Genomic DNA, 25,185 nt, shown 5'->3' on the forward strand with positions numbered 1-25,185 from the left:
TGCGCGAAAGGAAGACTGATACATTAGGATAGGAGCTCTAGTCTGTTAGCACCTCATGGTCATGAATCATGATCATATGGGCATTTTGTTTCCTTTCATTTAAGATTCTGAACCATGTTCAAAATGAAAAGACAATTAAGAGACTCAGTAGTTCTCAAGTGGTTAAGAGTAGTTTTTTAAATTTGCATCTATCCGAGGTTATGTGTTTGAATTTGCCCTCCTCCAATATCGTTTGTGTCAAGAAAACAAAACAAAGACGGGAAGAGACTCTAACCTGTCAAATCTACAAAAATGCCGCAATAATATATTGCCTCTTTTACAAAATACAATGAAAACAAGAAATAATGGGAAAAGAAAAGAGAGAGATTTGGGATTTGGGATGGATGGAGGAGATGTAGCTTGCGGTGGGTGTATTGTATATTAATTAAGCATGCGTCTGAGTGTAGTGTAGTGTAGTAGTACTAGAGAAGTAGTGTCTTTGGAGCTTAATTTGCTGATAGAATTTAGCTATGAACTGATCCGCCTTTATATCAACCAATTCGTCCTCATAATCTGCACATCCCTTTTCTTCATGCACATTAATAATAGTACTATCTTCAGTTATCATTCCCTCCTCATCATCATCATAATCTAATTGATCATGATTATTAATTATCATGTTGATTTCAAGATGATCATCAAAATCCAGTGCTAATGGTGGGGATGACCCGCAGTTCCATCATGAGGCGTCGTCTGAAGACACCGCCTTTTCTTGCCCAAGGCAATGCCAGACGCAGCATCTTCCATGCTCTACGACCCACATCAGGATGATGATGATGATGATGATGATCACCATTAATAGATTTCTTGGACATTTTCATCATTATATCGATCGTCAACAATTGAGTATTATGATTTGGTGCAAAAAGAAGGTGCCGCTTAATTAGGTAGCTGATGATACAAAAATGTGGGTGGGAAGAAAGAGAGACAAATGAGAAAAGCTGATTTGATTTTGTATCTGGTGCTGAATAATGAATATGTCTTGTGTTTGGAAGATATAGACTATGCGATGAGGACTCACAGGACAGGAGGTACCTCTCTATAACCAATGCCTGTATACAACTTTGAACATATTTACAAAAACATCAGCCACACCAACGCCAAAGCAAAACATAAAGGCAAAAAGCAGAACATAAAGGCCACTTTCCTGACACCAGAAGAGCACAAAAGCTTAGAACATTTACCCAAAAAACCCTACAGCAAATGAAGTGGATGTTCATTCATGCGTTTCAGGGAAGAAAACAAAGGAACAAAAAGGGAAAATTATGAATTGAAATTACTCAGACAGAGAAGAAAACAGCTTGAAATACAGGAGGGCTAAACTACCAAAAAACTAGTTCCGCGGAAAAACAAGTTCATTAAAACTTACATATATGAGATAGGAAAATTTCAAAGTCAGATACGAAAATTATCATTGTAGATGGAGGCATACATTCAAAAGTTCGGCCATTTAAAGTTCCTAATCCTAAATCCATCCCCTAATCCTCTTCTGCATCTGCTTTATCCTTTTTCTTCTTCTTCTTCTTTTTCTCACTCTTATCAGCCTCGCCATCACCCTTCAAGTCATCAGCGCCAGCGGGAGTCGCAGCACCATTTTCCTCAGCCTCTTTGTTTTTCTTCTTCTTTTTCTTCTCTGACTTTTCGGTTTCAGGTGAACCAGCTTCAACTTTATCTTTCTGTTCCTTCTTCACCTTCTTCTCTGACTTCTCCACATCTGAAGCCTCCAAAACACCATTCTCTTTGTCCTTTTTCTTCTTCTTTTTCTTTTCTGACTTGTCAACTTCTTCACCTTTGCTTTTCTTAGCAGGAACAGGAACAGGGCTCTCGGCCCTTTCCTCTAGTTTGCGCTTACGACTCTCCTTAGATTCCTCTTCATCCTTGTGTTTGTCCTTCTTTTTCTTCTCCTTCTTCTCCTCTACAAGAGTGGTCTCCTTCTCTGCCAGAGCAGGTTCAGTGGCAAGCGCAGCAGCAGTGCCTGCAACAATAGAATCCCCACCTGTAGGTAAAACCACATTCCTCGTCCATTCTTGAGGGGTACTCTCAGTAGGCTTCCCATGCTTATCTAATTTCCCTTCTGCAATTAACTTCTTCTTCATGGACGCCCTTGGTCCCAATCCCCACTTCCTTGGATAAGTATCCCGATCCATCACCACCCTCTTAATCTTTGCCACCACACCATGATCACAAGTTGCCATCACAGCAGTGGTCATCTCAGCAATTCCCAATGCAATTGCTTCTCCTTTGGTAGTCATAAGCACAATTTCCTCTCCAACCTCAATATCATTCTCAAACCTGAGCAGCCCTGGAATCATTAACTTGGCACCATAGCAAATGGCATTCACTGCTGAGTCCTTGACAACCAATCTCTTATAACTGGTCAACAGCACCTCAAGAGGCATGATGATCCTCCGCAAATAACTCTCATCCCTATGATTATCATACACCCATTGAGCATCCATGACATCGTGCATGGTAACCATGTTGTCTTTCTCGCCCATAATTCCAGACCTGACCCTCCTCAGCTCCTGCATATGCCCTCCCACTCCAAGAAGCAGACCCAAATGCACACACAGGGTACGCACATAGGTTCCTGCCTCGCATGAAATCCAGAAAACGACCAAATGTTTATCTGCGTCAAACTCAAGTAGCTTGCTTTCATATATAGTCCTAATCCTAAGCTGCCTCTTGACTGCTGATATCAAAGGTGGCCTCTGAAAGACAGCCCCAGTAAGGGCTTCAAGGGCCCGAGCCACCTTGGCAACATCCGGCACGGCTGAATGCAAGCGTGCAACACAGACATACTCTTTCCCTGCACCCTGCTGGGACTTCACAAGTCGCGTAGCTCGGTCAATACAGACAATGAGATTACCTGTAACCTTGGGATCCAGAGTACCACTGTGGCCAGTTTTCTCTACACGAAGGATGCGTTTAATCCAAGCAACAACCTCGTGCGAGGAGGGGTTGGCAGGCTTGTCAAGATTGATAACACCATATCGGATGTACTCGGCAAGAGGGCGCTTAAGTGGGGAATACCCGGAGGGAAGAGGGGTGTAGTGTCCAGTTCGAACATTGAGGCGGTCATAGTTTTTGAGAAGGATAGGCCACTGGGAGGTGTCCATGGAGGGAGTCGAGCTCTGGGGCTTAATCATGAAGTCTTTGTCTAAATCATCGTCTTTGTCTCTATGCTTCTTCTTCTTCTTCTCTGTATCTGTCACTTTCGCCACAGCCTTCACTGGGGTTCGTTCATCATCAGACGAAGCCATTTCCTGCACATTAAACAGAACAAAAATGAACAAATAAATAGAACAATAGGTAAAACCCAACATAATATTCAAAATTTTGGTCTGGACAATATTTACGAGAAAACAATAGCTCTGATTTTTCATTAATAAAAAAAAAAAAAAAAACTTCATTAATCATACTACTCATAACAGAGGTACATAGTGACTTTCCTATACAAAGCATTATCATTAAGATCCCAGTCCAGAGATTAAAACAATATCAGGGGGTTTTACAAATAAACAATGACATGTTTGGCTAGAATATGAACAACCCTATCAGCTTCTAAAGACAGAAGAAGAGACTTGTACATAAAAAATCACTTGAAGTACGGCCAAATAAGACCCTTCATAACAGAAAAACCCAAAAGAGGTTCTGGGTTTCTAACTTGTTTTTCAAAAAGATTACTCTTCGCATCTATCAAACTCTCCGCTTACACAGAAATGAGGAAACCATATATAAATAACTTCAAAGGGTTCAGAAGCTCTTATATGAACAAGGTTTAGTTCTGGTTTACCACAATACGATAAATTCCAATATGATCAAAGCTCTTCCAAACGTCAAGTAGAAAACCAATACCTTTGATTTTGATTTCTGCTTTGAGCAAACCCTTGGATTGGAAAGGTTGAGAGAGCGGCCACCCTGTGGTTCTCACTTCACTTCACTCGCTTCGCTTTTGACTCTAAACCCTAGTCGAGGGTTTAAAAGCACCTTTTACTGATGTGTCGTCGAGCAAACCCAAATTGGTCTTCAATAATGAAACACTCTTTTGGGCTAACTGTTGTTTTTAAAAATAGTTTTTTATTTTTGCCCTTTGGGCCTTGATCTGGACTAAAAAGACAATGGCCCAAAGATTAAAGAGTTCTTTAGCGACATTATCTCAAACCCTACAAAAAAACAACGTTGTTTACATACGTTTTCCCTCTCACCCTAGTACAAGTTGTAGTAACTTCCAATTCCTGTGTGGGTTCGGTAGCGGCCTAAGCTTGGTTCGGTAATCAAATTGAGACGGCCAAATCGACAATCGATCAACGACTGTTAGAATGTCACAATTCAAAACCGCTATCGAACTAATTATCATCGATTTATTAAAGGTCGATTGAACCGATAAAGTTGGTCGGTCCAGTTCGGTACTGAGCCTACAGACTAGGTGTTATGGGGCTTTTTGGGTCATAAATTGAATATTTTTTTCACCACGAATTAATATTTATGGGCCAATTTTTTAGCCCAGCATGTGAGTTTGATTGTGGACAAATTTGTGGTTATTTTTTCGGAAAGTTTTGTGCCCTAATGCACATCATTGATCATTCAAGTTATGGAAAGCCGCTCGATTCTTGCGTTCGGCCAAAGGACCTTTGCATTCAAAATTCACAACAAAAAATCATCATAATTTCAAAAAATTGACTAAAAAATACTACGAACTCTTTGTAATGCACTTTTATTCTATGATCTTAAATTCACAATTTGACCCAAAAAAATTCATTTGCAAGTTCCACATAAAGCTGAAAAATGAAATCAATTACCAAACAACTTCTGTTCACTTTTTACTTTTTTTTAAAACAAAAATTAGGTACTGAACATGTTCATTTTTTAGAAAATGAAAACTAAAAATTGAAAACTAAAACTAAAAACTGAAAATGGTTATCAAACAGGCCTTAAAAATGCATGTAAACCAACTTGTAGTTGTTTTGTTGTTTAGAACCCTAGGCTTCAATGTTATCAATTATTATAAGATTGTCTTTTTCCCTTTGATCCAAGTTTATATCTCACTACGAGCATCTCCAAAAGATGTCAAATTGCCACATGGACATGAAACGACAAAAATTAAAGGTTAAAGTTACTCCAACCAAGTAGTCAAAACCGACATGAATTTAAAAGCTTGAAGATATATGTCAAAAATAACATATCAAAAAGTTTGATGTCAAATATTATCTTAATACTTTTCACTCTCTTTTAAAACTTTATGATCATATAGATCCCACTTACTTTTAAAAATATAATAAAATAATATTATATTGGCATTTTAGCATTTTGGGTAAAGTTAAAAAAATTCCTAAATGTCAAATTGCCACATAAGCCATCAAATTCAAATTTAATATTTTGCATTAGACATCTCCCTTGAATAAGCAATAATCTCAGCTAGTAGTAGTACATCCATATGTCCACCTGAATTTTGGGCATTTTTTCATAGAATATCACAACAATAAATGAATGCACCGATGTCACAACTACGTATGAATTAATGCATGCTAGAGCTACAAAAGAATAGTCCAATGGCACCAAAACTGTATATACTTTCAAGGCTCGTACACCAGGGAATATAAAGCAGAAAAGCATGTATCCTTGGATCACGCAGAACATTCTCATTTCACAAAATATTAGCACTGTTTTAAATCAGTTTGTAAAGGGAAGAGAGAAATGGGCTTGTATTCCCTTCTTAATTAAACGATAATACTTTACACGGAACGGAGGATTAATTATAATTACAGATTTATAGGGAAAGAAATTGACATTGAACGGAACAGAGGGGCGCAAGGCGAATTTAGCAGTTGATCAAAAATCTCAAGATGAAATCAATGATTTGTGATCATGTCCCTATATGACCGGTTTCCGGCGCCACGACTGGTTCAAGTGATTGACAATTTCCTCAGTCTTTGCACCCAAGGCAGCTGTTGAACAAATAGGGGGACTGCAAACCATGTGCAATTCAATCACTGGAATTTGTTTGTACATAACAAAATCATCCATCAAGGGCCCTGTCATAACTTTGAGTGCTGTCTCCAGGGGCATCCACCATCAAAAGCCTGCTCTAACACGTCTTCCATTCGCTTTGCTACTATTATCTGTTACAAAAGGATTTTTCCAAATGAAAAATACGTTGTGGTCACAATCATATCTCATACGAAAAAAAACCTAACAGGGTTACAGGGCCAGCTGACAATGCAATCAAAACACCTAACAGGCTATGCAGGTGGCAAAGGTAATCATCTGGCCTTAATACAATTTATGTCCTACAAGCACCTGCATAAGTGAGAAACACCTTGCTGCAAATAAAACCAAAATTACCTCAAGACCAGAAAGCACAGCTGATGGTACTTCGATTAAGTCCTTCAGATTTCTTTCTGGAAGAATGACTCTTTTAATACCACAACGGTGGGCCGCTAATACCTGCAATAATGTAGATTCAGATAATCAATCCAAGAAAATCTATGCAATAATGTACCAGAATATTATACACCGAGAAATTTGCTGCCAACTAGGACCCAAATTTCTTGTAAAATGCTTAAAAATTCCTCAAATCCATACTGAATAGTGTAATCATCAAACAACCATGTGTCTAAAAACAAGCCTAGCAGTGACAGCACAAATTAGAAATGAGCACGGAGATGCATTGGACAACTGTGTAGTGTGTATACCTAAAAGCTATTTTACTTTTATCAATCTAGCAAAGCAAAATGTTGTGACATATATCTAGGTTCAATGGCTAGAGAAAGCCAATAGACATCAACAATAATAGTTTCAGATGTTTGGGAAAAACAAAATCCATGTGGTCTGCCAGGTATCAAGAAATTAAATTACATATGGAGATTAGGTAGCTCGCTCTAATTGACGAACCCTGACCTCCAGTACATCTAACTCTCTTCTAAACACATTTCTTGGTAATGGAAAACTCAAAGACAGCCTTAAATTAATTGGGTTACACAAAATAAACCAGATTGACCCTTTAATTTAGTGTAAATGCAATTGAACCAGATAAGTGGTAAAACCAATACACGAACATACACACATGTATGTTGATTGATTTTCAAAATTATACCAGAAGTGAGGGTCAAGCTAGCAAAAGCGTAGCACGGGCTCCATGAGCTTAAAACAGACTTGGCAGGATATCTAATAGTCGTGCAGAACTTGGCAACATTATGGGCCATACCAAACACGAACACACACCAGGTACAACTCATATCACAACAAGGATTAAAAACATTTAGATCTAGCATGAATATATCAATGCTTTGTGTTTGTGCCATGCTTGAAGAAGGACAGGACAGAATTTAATGGGTGATGCTGGCATCACAAAACCTATTTTACATCTATAATTTAGGACTCAAGGCATCTTAAAATTTTAATAAACATGCATCTCACACAAAATTCTTATCATAAAGGAAATTTAAACTACTTAGATACTAATTCCTTGGAAAAACCCACTCAATTATTGCATCAAGCATCAATTTGGCTAGATGATGGTTACAGAAAATAGAAAAGATGCTAAAAGGGAATGACTGTTGAGTAGTATAGCCTGGCGATTATAAAAATGAAAGTACTACTAAAAGTGAAAATCTCTATGCCAGACAAGTATGATGTACAATACTTGTCCATAAAAGGTTAAAACCACGGTCGCATCAATGGTCATGTTAACATGCCCAACACACACACAAGCCAAAGCACTTGACAAGGCAGTGACTGCAAACTGCAAACTAAGAACATGACTAGATACAAAAGCCATCATTTCATTTTGTAAGCCATATATAACATGTTTTATACATGGAGACCGACTTATGTACAAAGTCACAGCTATATACTTCTCATAAGAATAGTAGGACATAAGGTGTACCTTATCCTTGATACCACCAACAGGTAGTACGAGACCTCTCAATGTCATTTCTCCAGTCATAGCTGTATCTGCTCTTACTCTTTTCTGACTGAACAACGAAACCAGTGCAGTTACCAGAGTCACACCTGCTGAGGGTCCATCCTTAGGTACAGCCCCAGCAGGAAAATGTATATGAACATCCCGACCCTCCAAAAGATTGGTTTCGTCAGCTGTTGCCAACAGAAGATCTCTTGCCCTGGCTCTTACCTGAGAGATAATTAGATTCTTCAAAACTAACTTTTACATGAGCAGCAATTATGACATTATGTTTCATGACTATATTTTACAATCAGTGTATGGTGCACACAGGACTAACATTTTTCTCTATCATTCAATCCCAGAAACAGAAAGTAAATATGACTAGGATCTCAACAGAAATGCCTCCGTCAGTAAAAAGCAACACTTTCTACTTTTAAAAATTGAGAATACAAAAATCTCATATTAGCTATTCTAACCCTAAGCCTTGCATCTCAATAAAATACTAGGTCTCTCCAACTATTTCCAATTGGTTTGGATTGGATGCTCCTTCACATGGTATCAGAGCCTGTAATCCATCCACAAGGTAGGGCCAATTTGGCCACGCATGCTCCACGCCACAAATATAATTGATCTGCATCTGGCTCAGTCACTACACGTGAGCGGACGTGCTGAGAACAAATAAATTCTCACAACGGGTATTCAAAGTCCAAGCCTTGCATCTCAACACACAAAATACCGGGGTCAGGGAGGGGGGTGTTGTGGATCGTCTTTACCATTGCCAATTACTTTTTAGCTGGATGCTCCAATTTTAATATCTCACTATTTATGGGAAAGCAACGAGGCATGCAAACTTCAATATCACATATCCCCAAATTGAAACTGACAAGTATCGAACTTCTGTGTTCCTCTTCTTTTTCATTAAAACAGGATTACACTCTCTCTTCTTTGATAATTACAGATATCAAGTGGCTGAGACTAACAGTAAGTCCCATTAGAATCTCTTAGTTGTCTTACAAATCAATTTGAGAATCCCAGCATGCATGAATTAGCAATCAAAACCAATTCAAAAGTGTGATAATTGAGGCACCCCAAGAAATGTTTGACTTGTGACCAAGCGGCAGGTATAAGTACTTCAAAAAAATAAAGATAATTAAAAGAAAAAATTACCCATGTCAATGCTATTTGTGCTGATTCTTTTATAACATCTCCAAGTTGACCAGTGAGATGTAATTCACCCTTTCCCCCCATTGCTGTAGCCTCCACAAATTGGACCTCTCCACCAACAGAAGTCCAAACAAGCCCAACAGATACACCAGGTGTTGCAACCCGTTCTGCAGCTTCTTTGTCATCAAACCTTGGAGGCTGCATTACAACACACACAGACAACCTCAGAATCTCTCAGGCAACATGACAGGTCAACCTCCAAGATTTAATGCATGAGAAATCCAAGATGCATTGGTTATAAAAAAGTATTCCAGTTTCTGGAATGTTGAGCCTAAAACTCACTTGAAAAGACTCCTAAACATTCCTTTACATATAATCATCTAGATAAGAGCCTTGAAGTGGCTATTCTTCATTACAAAGGACTACCTAACAATAAGCTGAAGCAACCCATCCTAATTATTAAAGAAAAAAACAAGAATAATTACCCCTAATACTTTTTCCAGCATATCCTCATCCACAGTCAATGGCGAAGCAATCTTGAAAGTGCTTGATATCTCATGATTATTCACACCCATTGGAATAACCTCCATTTCCACTTCAGCTCCATCAGCAAGTCTGTTTTCAAGAAGTGGTGAAGCAAGCGAGTGCACATCTTTGATAGGAGAGACAGCTGGTTCTTGCTCTGCAACTCTTACAGCTGCTGCACGAGCCAAAGCAGCCAAGTTCCTCTCCAGATTCCTAACACCAGCTTCTCTAGTGTACCCCTGAATGACAAGTTTCACCATGGCCTACCACAGCAGAGAGACATTTATGACAATTTTTTATATACTTTGGTCATGAATCAAGAGAGTCATCTAAAGGTTGGCATAAAAATTTCATTTTGAAAGCTAGAAATTTGGTGCCTATTTTTTAGATCTACAGCTATTATTAGGAATACCACAATTTTAACACCATTACTACTTGATAATAGCACAATCGAATGAACTTCTTACCTCCGGAATTTCGAGAAACTCAGAAGTCAAACCATGTTGATCAAGAACTCGTGGAATTAAATGGTGCATAGCTATCTTCAGCTTTTCTTCAGGTGTATATCCAGGCAGCTCGATAACTTCCATCCTGTCCAAGAGTGGTGGAGGAATAGGCTGCACCCTATTTGCAGTTGCCACAAAAATCACCTTTGAAAGGTCGAAAGGAACATTCAAATAGCTATAGGCCTTGCATTAAGGAATCACTTGAATATACTCACATTCAAGAGATAGTGATTTATTCATATAATTTATGCCATGTGATATTAAGTGAAACCATCAGGTCATAGACCATATTGATAGTTACTCTCTTCATTTTATGTAAAGAAAATTTTCTCCAAAGTTAACTGTAGATATACTCATAGGTCAAACTCGAGATTCACACGACAAGATGACATTTCAAATTATATAAACATAAAAAATCGGACTGCAATAAGGGATAGAGCCAGAGAGCAGGATACTGATCATTGAATGTTTTATTTTGTTCTGGATCAAGAACCTCCAGTAGAGCTGAAGCTGGATCACCACGTACATCAGAACCTGTCTTATCAATTTCATCTAGTAGCATGACTGGATTGCAAACAGCAACTCTCTGAAATAAAACATAATTAAGCAAAACGTTAGCCCAAGTCCTATAGCATAAATTCCATACTCAGGTGGGTGGGTGTGGATATGCATGTGTAGTTCTTGTTGTGTCGACTAAGCCAGATATAAGCGTCCAACAATCTTCATTCGACCCATGAATGAACAGCTAAGAGGCTTCTTCAATCAGAAAGTTTTTCTAAAGGCAGGTTATGGATCCGATGACAAACACTATGCCTTACCAACAACAAAACACCTAGTGTATTCTTGTTTTTCTTGGTTCGTTCAACACCCTTAGACCGTAGCATTTTCAATTATGACTAACCACTGAACCCATCACATCAAAGCAAGCATTACGCATCTGAATACCACACCATAAGTCCATACAAATGTTTAATTTGAATAAAAACATACCTTTACTCCATCAATGAGTCTCCCTGGCATGCTTCCAATGTATGTCCTCCTATGCCCTCGAATATCAGCCTCATCCTTAACACCACCAAGGGATATGCGTATAAATTTTCTGCCCAAAGCAGCAGCAATAGATGATGCCAAAGATGTTTTCCCAACACCTGGTGGGCCAACAAAGCACAACACAGGGCCTCTGGCATCTGGTTTAAGCTGCAACCCAAAAGTAACAATATGAGCATCAAATTCTGAACACAAAACATTCAAATAATCAGGGAACAATTGCTGCAGAATTGGCCACCTTGCGAACAGCCAGATATTCAATAATCCGCTGCTTGACCTTAGTTAATCCATAGTGATCACTGTCCAGACGTTCTTTTGCAACCCTTAAATCTAATTCATACTCTTCACTGGCCTTCTGCCAGGGAAGATCAGCAAGAAGCTCTAGGTAAACACGTGAACTATTATATCCAGGTTGCTGGGGTTGCATCTTTTTCAGCCTCCTGAGGAATGAGGAGAAAATAAATTAAATAAATGATATGAGACCTGCTTAATTCTAAAACTTTAAGTACAAGAATTGTGTACTCGAACAAAACAAGAAGGGCAAGTGGATACGATTTGAAATCTGAGGAAGAATAAATAAGTCTTCACTTTGGTTATTTTCCTTTTCATATTTGTCTTTATCACCATAATTTTGCAGAAAACATTATAGACATTACAATCATCAATGGACAGATTTACAAACCCCCATCAACTACAGTTCACCAATCACCAGCAGGTCTGGAAAATGCATGTTAAATATGGTCAGAGCAGCACAAAATTTAAAGCACCAAATTGTCTAAAGAATCACCAGCGTCAAGCTTAAAGTTCAGGATAACAAAATCTAGAGAACGACTGTGATCCCTTTTGCTACATAACTATATCTGGACCAAACTTAACAATGCCCAAATTTTGTAATGTTACTACACCCAAGAGTTAGAAATCCCAGTGACCTTTTGTGTAAAGCTGCATAAATCAATGTGGCTTCAGATTAAAAAAGCAATAATATATATGGGTAACAACTTTAATCTTCTTCTCTTAGGAATATCTCAAGAGCAATATAATCGAATCAACTTTAACAAGCCATCATTAGGAGAAAATCCAAGATAATACAATGTCGGGCACTACTAACAGTGTCATCATTCTCTTTACTCCGACGAAGACCTTAATGTCAGACACTTCTTTGTTTGAGGAACCATAACTGTATCTTACTCAGCGCCAAAAAGTTTCAGTAATACCCACAGTATGAAATATTTACTAAGAAAGAAGAAACTACTTTACTTGCACACTGAAATGCAGTAACCTTTATTCCTTTCTTCTAACCAAATCATACCTCAACTCCCTCTGTGCATGCTTCCAGATATTTGAAGGCATTCCTGAACTTTGCATCTTTCTTTCCAGGGCAACTACATCGTCTTCATCATCATCATTGTCCCCAAGCTCCTCTTTTATAGCTCTCATCTGCAAGTGTGTTTCATAAAGCAGGAAAGGAAACAACAATAAGGATTTATGCAGCTAAAGAATAGGAAATAACAGTATATCTGTGTCAAATTTAGAAGTTTGTTAAGATATTTCCAAACCATCAACACGTGAATCCAACTGAAGTCCTGAATAGTATTTATAAGTTTCATGAAAATCCAAATCAACTAAAATCCAACATATAATCAGAAATGAGTACAAACAAAATAATTGCACACCTAAGACAAAAACATGCCTATAAATAAAAGTTATTAGTAAATTTCATCTACTAAAGCCGCCTGTTGCATCCTTCACAACCTTTCCCTAGTTATGCACATGAAAAATGTATATAGGTTTTTTTTTCTTATATATATTTGATATCTGAGTCCTCCAGCACTACAACAAATTATGTCAATCCTAAATATTAAACTTATGGCATGTCTGGGACTGCTTCCGAAATGGCTAAAAGCGCTTCTGAAATGGTATGGCAAAAAAAACTTAAAATTGCTTCTAGGTCATAAAAGAGTTTTCTGGAGAAGCATTTAATAAAAATTCAACGTGCTTCTAAAAAAGCACGTATGAGCATAAGTGCTTCCTACAGAAGCAGTCCCAAACGGACCCTTAATTAACCTAACCAAAAAATAAATTATTACATGTCAATCAATAAATAAATTATTACATGTAGAACTTGTATAAAACCTTGCAAGAATACAGCAATCTAGAAAGCTTTGTACTCTCCATTCCTTTATTTTGTCAAAAATATCTTTCATTTAACTTAAATACATTAAGAAAAATTAACAGATAAGATATTTTCTATTGCTTCAGAAAATAAGAACAAATCACCCCACCCTCACCACAAAATTTTAACAGACAAGATTTTTTGTGTTGCATCAGATAAGGTTGTACCCTCACCTTAATTCTGTAATTACTAATCTAAATAAAAACCGTTTAATAGTTATTATTACTTTGAGTAAAGAGAAAATTTGCAAAATGGTTTATTTCATAACTATAACTTTTCACTTCCTCAACAAATCAAAAGCTGATATGAGAGTGCCAACCTGCTGACGCAAAAGAAATTCCTTTTGTGATTTCGATAATTGACCCTCAACTTTTTGAGTAATCTTCTCTGCTACATGTATGGACTGTCACAAGGTAACACCAACATGACTTCTAAAAAACTATAGGAAGTACTAAGATCAACTGAGTAAAAAAAAACATCACCACCAGTGAATCAACAGTTACCTGCAAATGCCTGTCAACCAACTCAGTGGCTTTCGAAAGTCTCACTTTCAGATCAACCGAGTCCAGCATACACAGTTGCTCCTCAAAACTTATCTCAAAGCTGGCAACAAAGATATCTGCCAACTTGTGAACTGGAACTGTCTCCAGAAGAACTTTTGTTCTTCCTCCAGTTTTTTGTTTCTGCAAGCACAAAATGAAATGAGAGTTAATATAAATTTAGAAAACACCAAGCGTTTCAAGTAATAAGGGCTCAGAAAAGTTTTATCAGCAGAGTATACTATCAACAATATATATATATATATATACACAAGTCAACAGTATCCGGATAGAATTCATAACATAAAGAAGCTTAGTTGATGCTCCTCAACCAAATCAAGGAATCTCGAGCAAATGGCATTTCCTAAACATCTTAACAATCAAGCAGAGTCAAAACCATTTGAAACCCCATCTGTTAAATAAAGGCGGCGCTCAGCCTCACAGCTTCAAAGGAGCTTACACATACTTTAGAATGGATATAGAACATATACATGCATAATATTTGTGCGGTCTTGAATTTGTATTTCGTTATTGATGCTATATGATACACCTGAGAAAACTTGTAACTAAAGATTCTGATAACACCAAAAAATAAAAATAAAAAGAAATAAGGTCTCCTGGTGTCTGTGATTCTATTCATCAGAAAGTTTTCAAAGAAGTGATAAAAATATGCTAATATCACAAATATCACCTGCTCAAGAACAGAAATCAGCTCTGTAGCAGTTGCCTTGAACTGGCGAGACAATGTTATGAACTCGGGATCTTGCTCCACTTGCTCCATCTCTAATTAAGACAATAAATATGAAAGCAACTCAACATATAGGTAGATAAGGGCACAAAACTCATCATCTGAATATAATCTGATCATGATACATTGAATACAAGCATATAAGCCACATTATAAACTCAGGTAAGCACATTTAAAGCAACGTGGAAGTCTTCATATTGTAAGGTAAAACATGGACAAATTTGTTAATTGCCTAGAGAGGAAACATACAGTAAGCAGTGACACACACAAGCAATGATACAGTGATACCTAACCAGCTTCTTCCTAAAGAACAGCGATTTAAGAATTCCTCATTTCACATGAGAGCCTCTCAATAACATATGACAGATGAGCAAAGGAGCATACATTATCCATTCAGGCTGACACGAATAATGTCTGTGTGGCTTGCATGTCACTGTGTTCATGCGCGTGTGTGTGGGAGGGAGAGAGGGGGAGAGAGAGAGAGAGAGAGAGAGAGAGAGAGAGAGAGAGAGAGAGAACTTTCAAAACCAATTCAACTAACAAACCAGGGCCACACACATAACCAAACGTAGTATAAATGTTAGCGGGTACATAAAACATACACTTAGCATTTGAAGTATGAAGGCAATTTCTTCTTACTGAATCGGAAAAGAAAAAACAAATCAAAGAAACAACATGCGGTATGTTTCAAACCACAACTAGCAAATCAACCAATAAACCCTAATATCTTCTACCAAAAACAAATCCACATACTAAATTGGCAACATACCAGACTTTGTCATTTCAAGAGGAGATATCCGTGCAGTATAATATGTTCCTCTTGTGCTAAGTTCCTGGACACTGAATCTACACAAACCTTCAAGGACGACTACATATGTAACCCTCCCACTCGGCTTCTCAACTCCTCTTGAGAGATGTAAAGCACGTGCAGCAACTCCCCTAAGAATATAAATATCAAATATTAGCAACAAAATTAGTATATAACTACAAAGTGCAAAAACTAAAAATGAAAAACATATGAATAAGATGGAGTTATACACAAAAAACAGAAAGTCAGTGAAATGTAGGCTGAGTCGAAAAATTGTGGCAGCCCATTGAAGAATTAAAGGGCAGTTAAACTGATTAAAGAAAATTACAACGCATAACATAAATAGATGGACCACCCTCATAGCTGTAATTTTAAGTAGTAGCACCAAAAAAGTCAAACACTTTCCACTACACAACAAAATACAATTTTGATTCATGTACCTGGTATGCCAATGAATAACTTCCTGCTGATTTTTTCCATCTAGCCTGTGAGAATCAGATGTACCAACTTGAACTCTCGAGCCTCGTTCTCCAGATTCACTTCCCACACCTAAAATTAGGCAAATTACAAGAGACACCCTCTCAGATTTGCCATTAAATATAGGCACCCCCTCATCCTAGTCAAATAGAAAAATCAGCAGAAATCACCTTGAGACAACACAGGACCCACTGATGCCGCCTCAGCAGCATCTCGAACGGGAAGAATACCAATTAATCCCTTCTCTTCACGCTGCCATAACTCTTGCTCCACCAATTTGACACTACATTAATCAAAATCACCACTTCCATCAATTCCATAATCCAGCACCCACAAATTCACAATTCCACACCTACATAATGATCAATTACCTGAAATGACACAAAACCAAATTCTACGAGAAAAAGGAAGTTCGCATTTGAAATCACTAGTAACAAAATTGCAAAACAAAATATCTTGAGTTTCCACACCAACAAAATATGCACGACATTTGATCACAGAAATAGATGGAAAATACCATCAAAAGGAAAAAAAAACTAGACCAGACAATCTTTCACGACGAAGAACATGAAAGGTATTCCTCCATTTTGTTCCTATCGAGAATGAAGGAAGCATAATTTCCAAACAAGCAGAAGAATTGCATAGCTATAAGGTTCAGCTGAGTTCAAACAAACAGCTATCCACTTCTGTATGCACAAATTTTCTCAGAAACCAAACAAGAAAAACAATTTAAAGGAACAGCAAGCAATCAAAAGGAGAAATTCTACGTTTAAAGGTACCTGCTGGGTGAAGTGCAGCGAATTCGAATGATAGCGCCTGGTAAGAGGACCTTGTTTTTGAAAGGAAGGATACCGAGTCGACCCGGAAGCTCCACCGATTCCGCCATGTTTGCAACTGAAGAGAAACAAACAGTGGTTTTGCAGAGAGAGAAGGAGACGAGTCAGGGGAGGAGAAAGGGAAGGTGGTAAATGCAATGTGTGTGGGTTTGGTTTTATTTGGTTTTGGTTTGGTTGGAAGGATTTTGGTTCCGTCAGAATTTTTTTTTTCAATAAAACGGCGACGGCTTGTTTTTCGTTATAAATACTATTGCTTCTATTGTTTTCTTTTCTTTTTATACAATAGATATTGGGTGCTATCTAAAGGATTTTAAAATTGGGATTTTATTAAAATTTGAAGAACTTTAATCTAAGATATATTCAAAATGTTATTGTCGCGAGCAGATACCACAGTGATGGCCTCCCCTTCCCCTGCTCGACACTCAAGTTCGAAAAAAAAAAATTGTTATTGATTTGAAGAATATTTAAAAAGTGGTGAATTTTGATGGTGTTTACTTCAAATTTATCAGCTTCTAAAATTGGCAAAAAATTATATTAATTACGAACATGTCACTATTAGCAATATAAGATGAATATCTTATGCACCAATAATATCTTATATTAATGGAGACTGAATTGAGAAAATAATATATTATGTGCATCGAAAAATTTGCTTTAATCAAACAATAATTAATTGGGTGAGGTGCTTAAAATATATCCAAAACAAGATGAATTATGGAAGAATTGGGCCATGAATTTTAACAACTTTTTCTCAATTCTTGCACATTATCAATTAAGCCATTACTGATGACACAAACTTAGCCTTCACCTTCACTGTCACCACTACCCTCACTATCAAGAATGGCCACTACCCCTCCTCAAATTTTTTTTCTATGAACAATTTTCAGTACATGTTAAAACTTCTTTCTTTAGGGGAAAGAGAAATCTCATTAAAAATTAAATAAACATCGACATAATACAAAGAAAATATTACCACATAAGATATTGTAATAGTCACAAAATACGAAAATGTGTCTTATGGCCATTGGGCGGTGCATATACTAGTATTATTTTTTCTTTTTAATTTGCAACATGAGAAAAGTACGTACCTAGCCGACAAAACAAGAACTCTTCTATTCTTTTTTCCTTTATTTTACATGTATGATTGACAAAGGGGTTTTAAAAGAGTTATAAATTGTTGCGATGTTCACGGATTTCAAATGTATTCTTCTTTCTGAATATAAATTATAGTCTAAAAAAGCCCTCTTGAATTCTTTATAATCACTTGGAACAATTAGAGCCGTCTTAGCTGCTTTTCGTTAATGAGGGTTGTCCTCAACTCCGGTTCACCTCCCCTGAGGGATAAGGGAGCCTAAAAAATTTAAAAAAGGAATAGAGATTTCTCACACACACACTAATAAAGTGTTATAAGGATTTGAATATAAGACCACTCCAAGGCAATGCCATTTTTTATTGGGCTAAAACCTGTTGACACAAATGTATTCTTTTTCAATATAAATGATAGTCTAAACTACAAGAGAGAAGGTAGTTTCTCACACACACTACGAAAGTGTCATGAGAATTTAAACCTAAGACTACTGATCCATTAGTGCCATAGTTGTCAGGATAATTGTTTCAATGATAATTCTTGAATAGAGATCTAAAAATTTGATAGTTGGGATCATTAGATAACATTGTGGATAACATTGGGTTCTCTTCATAAAGGAATTGTATTATTATTTTATCAAAGAGTAACTTCATTAGATAAATTTCTTTTAAAAAAATTATTAAATAAGAAAATCCAGTTAGATAGTAAAATATGAATTATGATATTAAAGATATTGAACCAATGACAACGGCGTGTTAGTTGGATTGGCACAAATTTTGAATGTACTTCCAAGTAGCATGGTATCTACGTGTGTGAGTTCTCTCCTCCCCTCTTTAACTTCGACAGAAAAAAAAAAATATATTGACATATGAGAATATACATATTGAAAATCTAATGAAAAAATGGAGTAGTGGTCCTACCCTACAGGGTAAAAATATAAATAAATAGGACAGGAAATCACCTTCATGTTTTATTTATTTATGGTTTTTTTTTTTTACGACAAAAGAAGTTGTGCATATATTTTTTTCAGATCCCATTTTTTGTTATACGACCAAAAGATGTTTGACTATTTTCGGTAGGCTGGCTGTCCACCAACACTTATTTACCCTGCTCGGGTGGGCCCCACAAGGATGCCAATTTTTTTTTTTTTTAATTAAAAGGAAAAAAAACAACAGTTGTTTAACGTTATTTATCAACTTGTTCCTACAAAGGTTTCTTTGGACCGTCAACTTTGATGCCATGTTTTAACATTAGATAATGACAATTATCAGAACACACAAAAACAAGATAATGGCAATTTACCCTTTTGCCACAGGAATTTGAGCTATAATTAATAAATATACAAGAGATTAAAATTTACTTAAGCAATAAGTCATGAGGAAGACTTTGGTTTTGGAGTTTTGGAAGACTTGAAGTTTCCATGTGCTCTAATTTAAGCAATGAGCATAAATAAAATAAAAAAGGATTGGATGGAAGACATAAACTTGAATCTTTGATGAGATGATTGAGATGTGTTTTAATTAATTAATTAATTAATTTCGATTTTGACTTGATTAGTTTCTTGCCAAAGTGGTAATAATATTTAAATAGTTTCTCTAGCATTATTTGAAGTATCAAAACAATACCATGATGCATTCTAGCTGATTAAACATCTATAGAAATGTTGATTAAGAAAGGAATATTGTCCTTTAAATTATAAACAATAATCCTTCCAACAAAGAAAACTATACCCCTTTGAATTGACAACTTGCCAATCGCTTGGAGAAATTTCTTATGGAAAAGTCAACTAAGACTGTGTGTTCTTGCATATTTTGTTCAAAGTCTTATGGAGGTGGTGGTGGCAGTGGTAGAGGCAGAGCTAGAGTCTAAATATTAGGGGTGTCAATAACTGAAAAAGATATGAAATTACATACTGATTTCCAAGTTTTATATAAAAAAAACTTCAATGGAGTTCATGAGAATTGGGAGGCCCACAGCCACCTACCTCTGGCTTGTGTGCGGCTCCGCTCCTGTTGACGGAGCCACTTGTAGGCCATAAGTGCCTTTGGTTCCTCTAAAACAAATTAGATATGACAAAATTAGAAATATTTAGCTCTACAATGTAACTCTTGAATACTTATGTATTTGATATACTTGTATTTTCTATTTCGATCTACTTGTGCATGGAGGATCAAAAGTCTCTATTAGCACTCCATACAAACAATCCTATATAGAAGTGCAAATATCGCTATCATTAATGATATTTGCAATATTTTTGTACACGAGTGTGGGAGCCAACAATAAAACGCGAATAACATTAATATTTAACTCATCATTGAAATATCAACATTTCTAAACCAACCAAAACACAACTTCTTCTCTTCTTTTAAAATCTCAAGTCTTAGACATGAAAATGCTGTCCACAAAACAAAAAAAAGTATAAGTTAAATAAAAGGACTTGTTTGTTACACAAGACTATCTTAGTTTGGCTTGGCTTGATCTAAGTTGGATAACACTTATCCTGTGTTTGGTGTATGCTTGGACTAGGACTAGATTTTTTTATTTTTTCAAAAAAAAATAAATATAAAAATAAATAAATAAATTATTATTATATATATATATAACATATATGTGTATATACATGTATATATGTATATTATAATAATATTATATATTATAAATAATATAAACATATATATATGTGTATGTGTGTGTGTGTATAGGTGTATATATGTATATTATAATATATAATATATATGGGTATGTTATAATAATAATAATAATATAAGTGTATATATGTATATTATAATATATATATATACATATATAATATATGTGTATATAGGTGTATCTATATATTATAATATATATACATATGTTATACATATATAATATATATGTGTATATATACCTGTGTATATATATATTATAATACATACATGGGTATAATATATATACACATATATGTATATATATGTATTATAATATATATTACATATATACTATGCTATTATTATAATATTAATATGCATATTATAATAATAATAATATATGTGTACATATCTATATGTATATTATATATTATATATGTATATATGTGTTTATATATATATACATATATACATGTATATATGTAAATTATAGTATATGTGTATGTAAGTATAATAATAATAATAATAATATATGTTATTTCCATCTAAAACTAGAATTAAATTAAACGAATATGATACTAAATTTAGCTCAAACCCGGTCAAGCCAAGTTTGTGTACCAAACATCTTCTTAGCTCAATAGGATACTATTTAGTGCTTTGGCATCATCATGTGCGTCATATTATCAAATCATCATCATGCACATCACATCTCCAAGCCCATTTTTTCCACAAAATGTAATACAATATTTTTTTTCATGACTTTTCACTATTTTTAATAAAGTTCAAAATCATTTAAAAATAATAATAACACGTTTTGAAAACATAAAATAAAATAAAAAACATTTTGGGGTGGGTGGGGCCCATGAACCCTAGGCCCTAATGTAACGTGGGTAATGGGCATTGGTAAATTGGTGATTAATTGTCCCCATCCTTCATGATTGATTTGAGATTTGATAACGTGTTCTTTTTGCCCGCTAGTTTTGGACCGTCCGATCTGATCTCAGCGGATAAGGGGTGGGTGGAGAGGAGGTGCTTATGCGTCGACAGCTGGTGGATAGTTGCGTCAACAACAGGACGTCAGCTGCGGGCAAGAGGCCTAGCCGGCACGTCGACGCCAGTGGGACCCACCGTGGACTGACTGACGTGGATTTTGGTTCTTTGATAATAGATGTACTTGAGAGAGAGTTGACGCAGTAGCTCACTGTCTTCCACCCAAGTTGGTCATCCGTACTGCGAAGCCTAATGAGATGAGTGCTTTCCTTTTCTTATTTTTTTCTAGAGTTTTCACACATAACATGTCGGTTTATTTTGTTTTGTGGAAAAAACATTCGAGTAATGTTTCCGCATGAGGATGATAGCGCCAACACGGTATTAATAATTCACCATGTTGTTAATAATGTTATTAACGTAACTGTTTGGATTATATTTATTGAGCACTTTTATAATACAGATACATTAATAGAGTCTATATCTATTAGAGAGGTGGTGAGTAATGTAGATGTGATCCAAATAACATTATTGTAATATTATACTCTAAGAGCACATTTGGTAGACTATACCGCAACAAAATTTGGCTATTTAGCACTAACCACATATATTTCTCTTACACACATATACATACAATTAAAATGTTATGAGAGTTTAAATCTGAGACCTCTTGTTTGTAAATTAATGTCATTTTTCATTGGTCTAGCCCCGTTGGCCTAACCAATTATAACATTTGAATTGATGTTTTATTAACCAAACAATCTTTTTATAGACCAAAAAAATGAAAATGATATGAAGCAAAAGTAAATTAATGGGTGGGGAAATTGGGAATGGTCCACCTCTTTAGTGCGAGCATGGCTGCCTCAAAATGAAGTATTAAATACAATGCATTAGCTAACTGGTGCCAAAATAAATTGTTTATGAAGTCTCAAATATCATCCATATCAACAACACGTTTGGATTAGGGATGGCAAAAATCCTCGTAGGGGCGGGTCTCCGACATTAACGGGTGGAGATTTCGGAGCTAAATGGGTATCAGGTACGGGGATCCTCGAACTTGAAAAATCCCTGACGGGTATGGGGAGGGGATGGTATTGGCGTCCCCATCCCCGAACCCAACCCGAAAATATATATGTTTATATTGAAATAAATAAATATATAATTATAATATTTATGTTTAACCCTAAGTTAACTTCCCTCTCCTAATTCTTCCTAATTTTCTATGAAATTTCATATTGATGTGATTTTGAATAGTTGAGTTGAACTTTATAGTTAATTTAGATGTGTTGAATGATAATGTAATATGAAACTTAATGTTAAAATGTATGATAAATATTTTTTTATGCAAAAAAATCGGAGATTCGGGGCGAGTATGGGGGATATTCTCCCGACGGGAACAGAGACGGGGATGGGTTTGGGGACGGGGGCGGGGATGGAAAGAGGGGATAGGGATGGTATTGTCACACCCAGCCCCTACCCGACCCGTTGCCATCCCTAATTTGGATGGATTATGCGCCTCTGCAAGTAGCCATTCAAATGGACGTATTAGGCGGTGGAGTTCCTAGAGGCTCCTTTTTCTTTGTCTGTTTTTTTTACTTTTTTTTTTTGGGACGTATTAGTTGGTGGAGTTCCTAGGGGCTTCTTTTTCTTTGTCTGTTTTTTTTACTTCTTTTTATAAAATAAAATTTTTTTTAAAAAAAAAAAACCAAGATTTGTGAATTTTTGTTGTCACCAAATGATAAAAATATCATTGATAAAAATCGAAAGACTCAATTACAATAGCCACGCATACAACTAACCAGTTCAACTCAAGTGATGCCTATTGCATAGAGTGAACATGTTGAAAGTCTTAATAAGGAATACGTTAATTACTATAACAGTTTTGTTATAAATAAAAAAATTATTATTCAATTACTAAATAATGCGATTTAATAGATGGTGAGAAGTATTTTCTTCATAGGTTAGACAATTTGGATGTTATGTTCTTTAAGGGCTGCCAATCAGTCCACACATGTTCACATATTGATATGACCTAATAATATACAAACATTACGTAATAATATGCCAATCAGTCCACACATGTTCACACATTGATATGCCAATCAGTCCACCATGTCAACCAGTTTAAATCATTTGCTTTGGGATACATTTTGCTCAAAAATATCTGACTTGTTTCATATCTGCAACCTACCACATACGATTTTGTGTTTATCTTTTTTATTACATAATTTGATTGAAATTTTCATAATAAAAATGCAATCCATATTTCAGAGCGAACTAAGTTATATAATATACATTATATATATATATATATGGTGATAAGTTTTGTGTTCACTACATTTCTTGGTGTAGACTTGCCGGACTAAAATTGCTTGACTATCCAACTAAAGTTCAACTTAAAATGGCTCATATAAAAGTTTAGCCATCAGAGTTCAAAAGTGTATAATGCTTATTAATATTGTGCTTTAGTCATAGACATCGCAATATAAATAAAAAAATATGAATCATATGCTTCATGTCGTTGATTGTGAAAGCGAGGCCAATCAAAATCAATTTTGTTTTGTTGCCCGTAAAAAAGACGACAAAACAAAAAGAGCGAATCTAATAATACGATGGAGAGTTGGATTTGGGAGATTAGCATTATTTATTGGACGTAAAATGTTATGGCGCGATATCCACTATCCACTCCAGTCAACGCATATCCTCTTTTCGTCAACGGTTCTACTGCTGCCATTGAAAATGCAAGTGTGGTTTGGTGTGTTTGTATTCAACGATGTATATAGAATTGGCAACATTGTGCACGATTTGTTAATATGATACGAATTTATAAAAAAATTTCAGTATTCAAATATAAATTATCGTGTCGTATTGATATCGTATTAACGGATCAATTTCGTGTTCATTCGCGAATACACGAACCTGCCCGTTAAGTGGGGATAATTTTGTACCCATTCATCCCACAGCCACAACACCAACCCTGTTGGCAAATCCAGTAGGAGCAACACCCTCATTGCCAAATCCAGTCGCACCACCACCCCATCACCAACCTTAATTTGAAAAATCCCCTTCATACTATTCTTCTTTTTGTCCTTTTAATTGAAACTTTAAAAAAAAAAAATTGCAGCTTGGGATTCGAATATGGAACTTTGAAATTAGGATGAATGTTAGTCGTGCTTATGATAGTTCTGGGGAGAGAGAGAGAGAGAGAGAGAGAGAGAGAGAGAGAGAGAGAGAGAGAGAATGTGTGATTGGTGAAGAAGGCTGGGATGGGGCGGAGCTGTTAAATTTTGGGGTAGGGTTGGTGATGGCTGGAGGGTGGTCGAGATTAATGGTGTAAGTTGGGCATTTTTTATTGATTGAGTAGCCACATCTTCTTCTTCTTGACTGATAGAATGAGAGAAAGAGGAGAAGGGACTGCGCATTGGTTTTGTGCTAGGTTTCAATTATTATTATTATTATTATTTTTTTCAGTTTTAGTATTTTTCTTATTTATTAACAGTTGAAACAGGTCGTGTCGTGTAATTCGCAAATTGTAATGGGTCGTGTTTGTGTTTGATATTTTTCACTCGTTTTCTTAACGGGTCGTGTAGTGTCAACCCGTTAAGAAAAGCGGGTTGACACGAACACTGCTAACACGACACGAATGTCGGGTCTAGATATAAATATCATCCTCTCCTTGTTTCTTCTACATTCGTCTCCCTTACATAATAAGT

The 25,185-nt window shown here is 36.0% G+C and overlaps 2 protein-coding genes across 3 annotated transcripts; both read right to left on the reverse strand.

The window, feature by feature from the left end:
- Window positions 1-1,286: 1,286 nt before the first annotated feature.
- On the reverse strand, window positions 1,287-4,025 carry LOC117628719 (H/ACA ribonucleoprotein complex subunit 4-like). The gene is made up of 2 exons (XM_034361222.1): window positions 3,898-4,025; window positions 1,287-3,305 (listed from the first exon to the last, which is right to left on the reverse strand). The coding sequence occupies exon 2, from the start codon at window positions 3,300-3,302 to the stop codon at window positions 1,518-1,520; it is 1,785 nt and encodes a 594-aa protein (XP_034217113.1). The 5' UTR covers window positions 3,303-3,305; window positions 3,898-4,025; the 3' UTR covers window positions 1,287-1,517.
- Window positions 4,026-5,637: 1,612 nt separating this feature from the next.
- Window positions 5,638-16,917, reverse strand: LOC117628720 (lon protease homolog 2, peroxisomal). Of its 2 annotated transcripts, XM_034361223.1 has the most exons (17): window positions 16,712-16,916; window positions 16,103-16,215; window positions 15,896-16,004; window positions 15,417-15,586; window positions 14,591-14,682; window positions 13,864-14,043; window positions 13,680-13,763; window positions 12,497-12,624; window positions 11,426-11,627; window positions 11,131-11,337; window positions 10,596-10,726; window positions 10,102-10,315; window positions 9,595-9,897; window positions 9,113-9,307; window positions 7,928-8,173; window positions 6,385-6,486; window positions 5,638-6,161 (listed from the first exon to the last, which is right to left on the reverse strand). In XM_034361223.1, exons 1-17 carry the CDS (start codon window positions 16,816-16,818, stop codon window positions 6,078-6,080), a joined length of 2,667 nt encoding a protein of 888 aa, XP_034217114.1. In that variant the 5' UTR covers window positions 16,819-16,916; the 3' UTR covers window positions 5,638-6,077. The 2 variants fall into 2 exon arrangements, with proteins under 2 accessions (XP_034217114.1, XP_034217116.1); XM_034361225.1 differs by lacking the exon at window positions 13,680-13,763 and having other exon boundaries at window positions 16,712-16,917.
- Between the last annotated feature and the right edge of the window lie 8,268 nt (window positions 16,918-25,185).

This window comes from Prunus dulcis, chromosome 5 (genome assembly GCF_902201215.1).
Source record: "Prunus dulcis chromosome 5, ALMONDv2, whole genome shotgun sequence".
NCBI classification, from domain to species: domain Eukaryota; kingdom Viridiplantae; phylum Streptophyta; class Magnoliopsida; order Rosales; family Rosaceae; genus Prunus; species Prunus dulcis.

Coding starts and splice junctions, on each gene's coding strand:
- LOC117628720 (XM_034361223.1), bottom strand. CDS start 16,818: ATGGCGGAATCGGTGGAGCTTCCGGGTCGACTCGGTATCCTTCCTTTC. Junction 14,683..15,416: donor TCTTGAAATGACAAAGTCTG/GTATGTTGCCAA, acceptor TGTCTTAATTAG/AGATGGAGCAAGTGGAGCAA. Junction 13,764..13,863: donor TGGTTGACAGGCATTTGCAG/GTAACTGTTGAT, acceptor ACCTTGTGACAG/TCCATACATGTAGCAGAGAA.
- LOC117628719 (XM_034361222.1), bottom strand. CDS start 3,302: ATGGCTTCGTCTGATGATGAACGAACCCCAGTGAAGGCTGTGGCGAAA.